The sequence below is a fragment of the Bufo gargarizans genome, chromosome 10 (assembly GCF_014858855.1).
Source record: "Bufo gargarizans isolate SCDJY-AF-19 chromosome 10, ASM1485885v1, whole genome shotgun sequence".
Lineage (NCBI taxonomy): Eukaryota > Metazoa > Chordata > Amphibia > Anura > Bufonidae > Bufo > Bufo gargarizans.
Genome location: NC_058089.1, coordinates 110,080,477 through 110,092,745, shown reverse-complemented (window position 1 = coordinate 110,092,745; position 12,269 = coordinate 110,080,477). Strand labels below are relative to the sequence as shown.

At 48.1% G+C, this 12,269-nt stretch overlaps 1 protein-coding gene across 1 annotated transcript in view; it reads left to right on the top strand.

Annotated features, from left to right (window-relative positions):
• Positions 1 to 5,429, top strand: part of DYNC1LI2 (dynein cytoplasmic 1 light intermediate chain 2) — a 32,010-nt gene extending 26,581 nt beyond the window's left edge. The window contains exons 11-13 of the mRNA XM_044269771.1: positions 1,006 to 1,123; positions 2,627 to 2,746; positions 4,027 to 5,429. Coding sequence (XP_044125706.1) covers positions 1,006 to 1,123; positions 2,627 to 2,746; positions 4,027 to 4,130 — 342 coding nt within the window. The 3' untranslated portion in view covers positions 4,131 to 5,429. The remainder of the gene's footprint in view (positions 1 to 1,005; positions 1,124 to 2,626; positions 2,747 to 4,026) is intronic.
• The last annotated feature ends 6,840 nt before the right edge of the window (positions 5,430 to 12,269 follow it).

Genomic DNA, 12,269 nt, shown 5'->3' with positions numbered 1-12,269 from the left:
AGTTACTTAAAGGGCATCTGTCAGCAGTTTTGTCCCTTTGACACTGGCTGACCTGTTATATGTGCACTTGGCAGCTGACTGCATCTGTGTTGGTCCCATGTTCATATGTGCCCTCATTACTGAGAAACATGATGTTATTATATGCAAATGAGCCTCTAGGAGCAACGGGGGCATCACCATTACACCTAGAGGCTCTGCTCGCTCTGTACCTGCTGCGTCTTCTGCATTTTGACAGGACCAGGCAGTGTAAATGTCATCAAACCTTGCCCTGTCAATCAAAGTACAGAGGGCACGACACTTGCAGAGGGAGCAGAGCCTCTGAGTGTAATGACAACGCCCCCGTTGCTCCTAGAGCCTCATTTGCATATATTACATCTCTGTACTTTCTCAGCAATGCGGGCACATATGAACATGGGACCAACACAGATGCCTCCAGCTGCCAAGCACATGTAACAGGTCAGCCAGTGTCATACTGATAGTTGCTAAACTTTTTTTTTTGTCACAACTGGCATTTTTAGGCTATTGACCTCTGTGCTCATTTCAGTTTGATGCACGGACTGCCGGAAGAGGCATTTAATTTATGACCAGGCCTGTGCCTCGCCTTTAATGAAATGCCTGCTCCTAGGCCCTAGCATATGCCAGTCTTGATAAATCAGGACCATAGTCTTCTTGATCATCTTCTTTCATTATTTTAAGATCCTGCTCCTCAGCCAAGTCTCTGTGCAGTAGGTGTATATATAGAAAGAGTCTGCAGGCGATGGAGCAGTTCACATCTCTCATCTGGTTATGTACTGGTGGCCATCTGCCCTGAGGGTAGAGCAGCATGATGGTCACAAGCTATGGGGTGTGGGTCTGGTCCTGAACACACAGAACGATCATTCTTTAAAGCCTGCAAGATTAACCTCCTTCTTATTTGTGTGTTCATGTATGTAGAAGATGGGGGTGGTTGTTTGTATATGTCCCGCAGCATGAAGTTTATTAAAATCTACCATTTTTGTCGTTCAGGAATCTCCAGCCAGAGCTCCCACAGGATCCCCTCGAACTGCAGGTCGTACTGGACCCACCACCGTTCCCAGCTCCTCACCCATGGCGGCTGTCAAAAAACCAGACCCCAATATTAAGAGTAAATATCCTCTCGGTTACTCACTCCCATTTCTGACATGTTGATGATCACTGATCTCAGTAAGGGGTTGCCCGGCCTTGGTTGGACCAATGTGCAGGGGATGGTGGGCACAGTTGGATCTCCATCAGTCAGGCATATAGGCTGTTTCCAACCGGTCGTGTGTCCTGGGGAGAAATGCTGAATTTCGCAACCCCCCACCAGCTTTAGGGTCCATTCACACGTCCGCAAATGGGTCTGCATCCGTTCCGCAATATCGGGAACAGATGCGGACCCCTTCATTCTCAATGGGGCAGAACAAGATACGGAGAGCACACTATGTGCTCTCCTCGTCCGCATTTCCGGAGGGCGTCCCCGAACTTCCGGGCCACAGCTCCTCAAAAATATAGAACATGTCCTATTCTTGTCCGCACATGTGAATGGACGCTTATAGAGGCGTCTTCCTGGAGTTGCTTGGTGTTTTAGGAAGGAGCCATGTAGCATTACGAGTGAACCTGCCTAATCTGTCCATCATTAACATACAGCCTGGGTGACGGAAGCAGCTGGCTCATGATTTTAAGATTTTCTGCATTACATACAATTGTCGTTAGCTCTAAGTGATGGGTTCCCTCTCCTGCTGGGCTGCAGCTTCTTCCTCCTCCCTTGATCGTGCACTCATGCCCACGCTCTCAAGGATCTGACTGTATTGTTAGGACTTGTGAATAATGGATGCATTGCTGCGGTCTAAACATAGAAGCCTCAAAAGCCTTAAGATTTCATAATTCATTGGCGGAGGACACTATTCCAAGCTCCATATTTCAGTGGTTAATGCAGTCCCCAATATTCTGCACAGTGGTCATCTACGTAATAAATCTATGATTGCATCTTGTCATAGATATTAGACACGATCACCAGAAAGGTAGGTGCAACGAGTTCCTCTGGTCCCGGCTAATGTAGTGGGAAACTACTTGCAACCTCCCCACCCCTGTAATGTGGATGGGCAACGCACACTGCGCAAATCCTCAGCGGTTTACAGTACGAGTCTGTTCACATGTCTCGGATTTGCCTATACTGGAGAATCTGTGGGAGAAATCCAAGGCTGACACGTACATTTCGGACACGGATGTACCAGCAGGTTCAGACAAGGCCCCATTCATGGTGGCTAATCCACGTGGGTCTGTTCTGTGGCAATTCAGTGTGGAACGCACAGAATCAATATTCTTCCTGAGGATAATTATTTTTTTATTTCCGTGGTGCGGCAAAAATGTGCACTTTTTTTTTTCTGTTGCATGTGAATGGAGTATAAAATACCCTGCTCGCTTGCACTGGATCTGGTGGGTTTGATGAGAATTTTGATGAGGAATCGATCCAGTACAGAAACTGTGATCACCTGTTATTTATTTTTTTTCTCCAGAAAAGCTGCAGATTTCACTTTTCAGTGTGTAAAGTCATGAGCCAGCGCCTCTGTAACTCCGACTCCCCGTTCTGTAGTGTTATAATATACAATGCATTGTGTCCTTATTCCAGATGCTGCGGCCAGCGAAGGAGTCTTGGCCAGTTTCTTCAATAGTCTGTTGAGCAAAAAGACAGGGTCTCCCGGGAGTCCAGGCGGCCCGGGGTCTGCTCCGAGCTCTGCCAAGAAAGCAGGTAAGCGAAACATTGCGTTCTTGTAGTATCCGGTATAAAGGGGCATTCCGCCTGTTAGGTTATCCCCTATTAGATCAGTGGGAGAACCCCGCTGATAATGAGATCATCAGGCACTTTGTACCCCTCGGAGCCCCCCCCCCCCCCCTTAAAAAAAAAAAAAAAAAAAAAATGATCAGGTTGGCATGTAAACTGCCGCTCCATTCATCTTTATTGGAGTCTCCAGAACTCCCATAGAGATGAATGGAACTCGGCCTGTTGCTTTGTTCATTTTCGGGGAGGGAGGTGGATATTCCAAAAGGTACCCGTTCTCCTGAGCAGTACCCGACAGATCTAATAGTCATCCCCTACTCTGTGCACAGGAGATAATTTAACAGCTGGAATGCCCCTTTAAAGGGGTATTCCTATCTTCAGACAGACGGGGGAAACTCGAAAAATTTGAATATGGTGCACAGTTCATTTATTTCAGTAATGCAGCTTAAAATGTTAAACTAACATATGGGACTCATTACAGGCAAAGCGAGATATTTCAAGCCTTTATTATAATTTGGATGATTATTGCTTACAGCTTATGAAACCCCAAAGTCACAATCTCAGGTCCCCTTTGCTCGGGGGGTACAGATTATTAGCTGACTAGAGTGCGACACTTTGAGCCTAGAATATTGAACCTTTTCACAAAATACTAATTTTAAGTTGCATTACTGAAATAAATGAACTTTTGCACCATATTCTAGTTTTTCGAGTTTCACCAGTATACCTTACAGGGGTTGTTTCAGAATGACGCGTTGTCACCTACGCTGGATAGGTGATAAGTGTCTGATTGTCGGGGTCTGACTGCCATCAGTCATGAGAACGGGAATCCCGTGTCCCGCCCCCGGTCGAGTATGCGCATTGCCTCTCCATTCAGACTGCTGGAAAAAGCCTAGCGCTCTATGGCTTCCATTACAGCTGCCGTACTTGGTTACTACCACCCCCATCATTTCATAGGTAAGCAGATTTACTGCTCAAGGCTCTCTGATAATTTAGTGACTATCCCTGTAATGGGAGTTGTGTCGGTTGGCAGATTTCGACAAAAATAGAGAATGATTAATAGGATTCGACAGGAGGTGCCTTGATTAGAAAAAAAGGTCTGCTATTGCACACTGAAAGAGCGCCACCATTGTTAATACAGGCTGTGTTTGGTATTGCAGCTCATTGACTTGAATCGGAGGAGTGTTTGTCCGAGACTTGTGTTATTAAATTGCCTTTCTCTGTGCTGATGGTTTGCTCTCTGTTGTGTACAGGACAGAAGCCCGTGCTGACCAACGTCCAGGAGGAGCTGGACAGGATGAGCCGCCCGCCGGACGCCGTGTTAGCGAATTCTTCCCTTACAGAGAACGAGGCCTGATGAGCTTATGAAGCCAACTATTACACAACACTTATGTAAATGACCAAATAATAACAATGTATATTGGACTTAATGATACAAAGGCTGCTCTGACACAGCGGATACTGTAGGTTTTTGCCATGGAACGAGGCGGGCGTTGCGAGCCTGACTTCAGTGTTATGTGCCCCCTTCCTCCCTACGTGAAGCTTGCCTTGAATTATTCCACCTGGTTAACCCCCTCGAGTGCAGAAAGTGGCGAGAATCGCTCCCGTCTCTGCACCCACAAGCACTTAGTACAGGTTGCAGCCCATCCTGTAGGGGTCAGATCGTAAGATAACGGTTGTAGAATCTGCCGCCTCTCATTTGCACCATGTCGCCAGCCCCGCGGGTGGAGAAAAGGGATCTTTTGTAAGTTGAAAAAGTTAAAACTGAAACAAGAAAGTGCTGCCGGCTGTGGCGAAGGAAAGTTCAGTCTGAAAGCCTGGTTAGGTCCGAGCCCTTATACATTTAACCACTTCCTTTCGTGCGGGATGCTTTTGCGGATAGGTTTTTAATATCTGGCTTTCCAAAGGTTTTGGGGAATCCCTCGCTTTTACTTCCTATAGGCTGCAGCAGTGGAACAAACAGTAGGAATCTGCTGCCCTTGTGAAAGCTTTTTTGGGGGTAGGGTACAGTGCCGATCACATGGGGCAAACGAGGCATGTTTGGTCAGTTCCAAGTGCCTAGAGCGGTTGAGGTTGTGCCACTAGGAGGCGCTTGGAGGATTTATGCACTGTATTAACAGTCACTTTTATATACATAAAATATATATTATATTATTTGCAATTGCTCTAGCAGCAAACCTCTGTTATCCGTCTTGACGTCCAGATCCCGACTGCGCATTATCAGTTTAACCCTCCTGGATGTGTCAAGAGGCCTCGGTGGGGTTGTTTCCAGCCCAACTTTTTTTTTTTTTTTTTCCATAGATTTTTATTACTTTTTTTTGCCATGGACTTTATTTTTAATATCGTAGAAGAAGCAAGGCAAGTGTTTCTGCATGTTCTGTTGCAGGTTCTTCTACTGGGAATGCTCGCCTTTCCATGACTGGAGGCACAAGGAGCTCCTGCTTTTACTGGTCTGCAACGCAAAGCACTATGGGAGAATACTGCTGCAGGTTTCCTTAAGACAAAACCACTTTGGCACTTTGTCTTGCCTTATACCGCCTCCCCCCCCCCCCTTCCCCCTAAGAATTTTATATTAATTTATTTATTTTAACATCTACGTTGGCAGGCCATTAAACCTATTACATGCAGTTTCAATAAATGGTAACAACCCATTGTATATTTTGTGTCCTTCATGTCTTGGGTGCACCACGAGATGCCCTCACCCCGCGTTAGATTGGTGGTGGTGGGGGGGTCTGACTGCTGTGTCGGGACTCCTATTGATTAACCAAATAGGGCACCCTGTTTCTCCCGCCTCCCGCAAGCTAATGGGAGTTTGAATAGAATATCAGTCGACCTAAGAAAGTATGTGGGCGTAGGAAGATAGCCGAGCGCAGCACATTGCGATTTCCTTAGTGCCATACACTTTGAATGGAACAGCAGGAAACATGGTTGACCACCATTCCACTCAAACTGGCTATTAGGACTAGGGTAGACTGGTGGTACAGTGGCCAGACCCACCCCCACCCATCGAGCAGTTATCGCCTATCCAGTGGATAGGTAATGATTGCTTCTGACGGGAACCCCCTTTAATGTCTCATCTAATGCAACGAGTACTGGGGTAGGTATTCGTGTGTAACAGGCCAGGCTTCACCCACTGGATTCAGCTGTTTGGTGCCCTGGGTGTAATCTAACTAGGTCCTAAATTCTGTGCCGATTCATTTCTTACTATAGCTTTAGATCAGTTTTTAATTATTTTTTTTTTTATACAGAGCTCCAAATCCCTTGCACGGACATAGTTAAAATATTAAACTCTGCATGCCTGCAGTCACCACTAGAGGGAGCTCACTGCATACATTTATAGACTGGACTATAACCATATGTACTAATGGTGGCTGCAGTACCCCCACCCTCCACAACCTAAGGGCTCATGCACACGACCGTATGCCCTCCGAGCGGGCCATATGTCCTGGAGCGGCATACATCGTGCACACAGCATCATAGGTTACTATGATACTGTGCGCATCAGGCCGCCCGTGGGACTATTGTCCTGCACTCATATGATCATATGAGCGCACAGTATCATAGTAACCTGTGATGCTGTGCGTGCACGATGTATGCCGCTCCAGGACATATGGCCCGCTCGGAGGGCGTACGGTCGTGCGCATGAGCCCTAAGAGTGCATTAGCAGAGTTAGCTCGGTGCAGACACTGAAGCAGCAGGACTTGTTGTGAGCGGTGAAGCCAGAGTGTTTAAAGTCAGTAATATTACAAGTAATCGGCATTATTGTAGCTAGACCCTACCTATGCTTGTATCTGAATACAAAGACACAATGGGTTTCTTGGGTCCCCCTTCCCCCAGCGATGATCATGAATAGGGAAAGGTAAGGTATAGTTGCTCCACTTTGCCCTCTTGTCCCCTAGATAAATGACATTGGGGGATGTTCTCTAAAACTTACTATAAAGAAGTGGATTGGTTCCTGGTTTGTAAAATGAAGGCGGTTTAAAGGGGTTTTCTGAGAATTACCGTATTACCCCATTCAGACCTCACAGCAGACAAACCTCTGCCACTCCTCACATCCAGCGCTCTTCCTGCCACGCTGCGTTGTGACCTGACGCCAATGTCCTCGCCGTGTAGGACACAATGCAGCGTGAGGAGCCTTCAGGGAGCGGTGAGTAAAGCTAGCACAGGGAACGCTGCATTCTCACACTTTGCAGTCCTCCTGTACTAATGAGTGCTTCCATAAGACCACGTGGGGGAGGGGGTGCGAAAAAATACTGCAAGTACCGATTGCCTGTCTTCAGTGTCAGATCAGCGGGGGTCCGACTCGGGGCTCCCCTGCTAATCCGCTATCTGAAAGGGCTGCAGTGCTTGATGGAGCGCTGTGGTTTCTTTCTATAGTATAGCAAGCACAGCGCCATACATTGTATAGTGGCTGTGATTGGTACTGCAGCTCAATCCCATTTACTTGAATAGGACTGAGCTGCACAAAAGGCCATGTTACGTCACAGGCTGAGGAAGAAGCCACAGCCTCTTCGGACCACCAGGGTGCTGGGAGCCAGACCCCCACTGATCAGATATTGAGGATTTTTCCTGAATGCATGATAAATGCTATGTATTCACTACACACATTGCATCCAGACCGAAAACTTGCTCGTGTGAAAGAGCCCTAAGGCAAAGGAGAGGCCGCAGACTATGCAGAAGCATGCAGTGCTGAAACTGCAGCAGGATCCACCCTATTAAACTAGGCAGGTTGTGTGGTGGGGTTGGAAATCTGTTGCGATGTTCCTGAGAGAAAAAAAAAGAAAAGACATCCCTATTGGTCTCTTTATATTGCATAGCAAGCACAGCGCCGTCCATTGTATAGTGGCTGTGACTGGTACTGCAGCTCAGTCCCTTTCACTTGCTGCACAAAAGGCCACGTGACTGATGACCACTACGTCACAGGCCGAGAATGAGGCCACAGCTTCTTCTGACCCGGCCGGACCCCCGCTGATCAGATATTGATGACCTAACCCGAGGATAGCTAATCCGAATTTAAATCCTGGAAAAACCATTCCTATCAAGGATCCAGAAGACAAAACCCAAACTCCGGCGAGGAAGAAAAAACACCCAACTCCGGGGGAAACCTACAAACTCCGCGCTGACATTGCCCTGGTTGGACTTGAGTCCAGGACCCTGTGATGATTGGTAGAAGTGCGTGCTGATCGCCTACATCTGTGACCCCTGCTTAGTGGTGCTCAATTACATGCGCGCCCATTGCAATCCACGCAGGCTGTGCCACAGCGGGAGCCGCTTTCTATGTCGGTGGAAATGCTCCGCCACCAAGGTTCTTTCCCAGCTTTTCCCAAGGTCGGGAATGTTGATTTGCATTCTAATTGCACCAAGTGACCATCTGCACGTGAGATGGCGCTGGTAACGCTGCAGGACTGCGCTGGGTGCAAAATTCCCAGAATCGCTCCCCTTGGTCGTCTTTTGTGCTGGTCTCAATGTGGTGCCATAGCGCCTCCTGCTGGGGGAGAAGTGAAGGCACTGGGAAGAATTATTCTCTTTTCCTGCAGCAGCTGATTCGTATCTGCGAGAAGAATGAGATCTCCATTCATCTCTGCCCTGATGTTTTTTTTTACAGTTCCATTATTTGAGGATGGTTGGCAGAGGCGATAATGATTTGGGGGCGGAGTGGACGTGGCGTATTTTTCTGCCGCAGTGAATCAGGTGGTAAATTTGCATATGTTATATACGGGTTTGACATAGGCTTGCTGCATATTTCACCCTGTGCATTGCAGGGGGAAATCTGGACATAAAACGTGCAGATTTGTGGCACATTGGTCCGCAAAAAACGGAAGCCGCCCGTGTGCCTTCCGCAATTTGCGGAATGGAACAGGCGGCCCATTGTAGAAATGCCTATTCTTGTCCGCAAAACGGACATGAACAGGGCATGTTATATTTTTTTTCGGAATGGAGCAACGGGTGCGGACAGCACTCTGAGGGCTATCAAAATCTTTTGCGGCCCCATTGAAGTGAATGGGTCCGCACCCGAGTCGCAAAGACTGCGGCTCGGATGCGGACCACAACAACGGTCGTGTGCATGAGGCCGTAGGTTGACACTTGGGTATCGCCCTCCCGAGGATGCACGTTCCCTATGACTCGGGGTGCCCCCACTTGGCTATGTCAGTATCGCGGCGCAATTTTTTTTGTTGCTGTAGGAAATAAGTGAGGTTGTGTTAACCCTCAATTTACCAAATGTTGCTGTAGAGCCCCAGGCGGAGTTCACCCGGTTTATCATGTCTACACCCTTGGTGATGGCTGAAATTCGGCCGCCAGTCTTTCCTTAGGGCACCTATGATTTCGCTGCTCTACGAAAACATTCCCACATTTATCTGTGAGGGGATGGGAACGCCCTGAGGATCTCCATGCCCCTTAGGGCTCATTCACATCTGTATGTGTTCCGTTCCGTGCATCGAGACCGCAATTTGTGCTCCCCAATGCACGGAGAATGTTCGTGAGGCCGCCGGGACGGATCCAGACCTATTCAACTTCAATGGGTCCACATCCCTCCATTCTGCAAAAAGATAGGACATGTTCTATCTTTTTGCGGAACGGAACCCCACAGAAGCATTCCGTAGTGCTTCCGTGGGGTTCCGTTCCGTGCTTCCGTTTTGCATCTCCTGATTTAAGTCAATGGGTTCACATCCGTGATGCGAAATGCACACGGAACAGTGCCCGTGTATTGCGGATCCGCAATCCGAAAACGGAACCCATACGTTCGTGTGAATGAGCCCTTATGGTCACTTTCAAGTACCATATTCATTTTATATACCCTCTATGTGCAGTCAGATGCTGAGTAACTATGGGAAACAATTGTACTGATCTTGATTTGCTCCAGAGCTGCCTTCAAAATTCTGCTGGTTGATATTGGAAACAAACAGGTGATTTCATGGGTGACCTTTAGTCATAAATGTATGTGATACAGTGGTTGGACTACTGCCAAGCTGCGGCTCTCCGGCCGAAGCAAAACTATAACACCTATCATGCTGTGACAGCTGCAGGTCTGTAGATTTGGTAGAGACGTGTCGCCAGATCGGATCTATCAATCACGGATCCTAATTTGTGAGCGAGATGCCAGAGGGTCAGGTGGGGGTTTAAGGCACAGGCGAGGCCGCAGACTGCGCCTTGTGCAGCAGCACGCTTTTCACAGGCAGTGCTTTAACCGCAGCTCCCTAAGACTCCATGCACCCGACCGTAGCAAACAGCGGGTCTGCAGTATACAGGCACCGGCCGCGTGAATGCCGTATCACATGGTGCGGACCCCATTCAAGTGCATGGGTCTGCGTCCCCAGACGGCGGGCACACTGTCATGTGCATATGGCCTTAAACTTCACCTTTCTGCAGGATCGACCCCCTTTAAACTGGGCACGCTGTCTGGCGGGGTTGAATATCGATTGCTGCGTTCCCAAGACTTTTATTCCTTTTGGAAGTGAAGGCTTTAGTGCACTGAGGGGCAGGTCTTAGGCCTCTTTCACACTTGCGTTGTCCGGATCCGTCGTGTTCTCCATTTGCCGGAATTACACACTGGATCCGGAAAAACGCAAGTGAACTGAAAGCATTTGAAGACGGATCCGTCTTCAAAATGCGTTCAGTGTTACTATGGCAGCCAGGACGCTATTAAAGTCCTGGTTGCCATAGTAGTAGTGGGGAGCAGTATACTTACCGTCCGTGCGGCTCCCGGGGCGCTCCAGAATGATGTCAGAGCGCCCCATGCGCATGGATCACGTGTCCATGCGATCACGTCATCCATGCGCATGGGGCGCCCTGACGTCACTCTGGAGCGCCCCGGGAGCCGCACGGATGGTAAGTATGCTGCTCCCCACTACACTTTACCATGGCTGCCAGGACTTTAGCGTCCCGGCAGCCATGGTAACCATTCAGAAAAAGCTAAACGTCGGATCCGGTAATGCGCCGAAACGACGTTTAGCTCAAGGCCGGATCCGGATTAATGCCTTTCAATGGGCATTAATTCCGGATCCGGCCTTGCAGCAAGTGTTCGGGATTTTTGGCCGGAGCAAAAAGCGCAGCATGCTGCAGTATTTTCTCCGGCCAAAAAACGTTCCGGTCCGGAACTGAAGACATCCTGATGCATCCTGAACGGATTTCTCTCCATTCAGAATGCATTAGGATAAAACTGATCAGGATTCTTCCGGCATAGAGCCCCGACGACGGAACTCTATGCCGGAAGAAAAGAACGCAAGTGTGAAAGAGCCCTTAGCTCCTCGGTGCACCTCCGCTCTCCACAGCTGGCCTAAACGTCTTTCTTCTTCTTCTTCTCAGGAACAGCACAACCGATATTCACAAGAAAGATATTTCAGTAATTGACAGGTTTAACCCTAGCAGGCAGCATGCCTAGCTTCATGGGGTTGTTCCTGCTGGCTGGTGTTCATTAAATTAACTACAGAAAGCAGCTTGTATACTCAAGTTTCCAAAGACCCCAGTATAGGGGGATCTGAAAATGGGCAGCCTACAGCGATACCCTCCATGATGCCCAGTATGTACAGTACACCGGCCTATTTGTCATGTTAGAAATGCTAATTCAGAACTTCCATATGCATCTTCATTCATTTTCTATGCGGATGGTTTAGGGATCACAGTATATTCTGTGTAATGTGGCGCCCCCCTGTGTCTGAACTATGCATTGTTGAATATTACAGACTATAAAGGGCATCCTGTGTAAAGATGAAGATAGTTTTATGTTTCGTTGGCATTGTATACAGGACATTGTGCCAAAAAACAAAGAATGGCTTATGAGAGAGATGAATCTGTCTAGAGCGGTTTGCTCTCTTCTAATGTGTGGCCACGGTCACTGCAAAGACCTGCACAGATACAGCTACCGGGGCTGCAGTGTAACGTATGCTCAGCCCTGTAGCAGTCATTGCTTTATGATGGCTTATCTGCTAATACTCCACAGTTCCCTCCCAGTTAGGCTACATTCGCACGAACGTATTTTGTGTCCGTCCTGTTTTTTGGGGGTTTTTTTGCGGATAGGATGCAGACCCATTAATTTTGAATGGATCCCCAAAAAATGCGGACATCACACTGTGATCCGTATGTCCGTTCCGTAGCCCCGCAAAATAGAACATGTCCTATTCTTGTCCGTTACAATGGATCCGCCAAAAAAACAAAAAAACGGATGCCATATGGACGTCATCCGTTTTTTTTTTTTTGAGGATTCGCAGTTCGAGGACCGCAAAACCCATACGGTCGTGTGAATGTAGACTTATCACTGGCTCAGCCTGTTCGGATCGGCTGCTGTGTATTAGCACAAGCCCGCCAGGGTTACAACCAGCAGATGATGGCTGGTAACAACTCGACCCGTCGGATAATCTCTCGTGTTGGATATTTGTCGGTTGCGTCCTGAATTTCTGGGAAGATCGGCCAATTAGAGGAGTTGTCCCACGACCACCTGTTAAATGAAGCCGATCGTTATAGAGTTGAGGGTCATATTGACCCTTAAAATTGCTGCTAA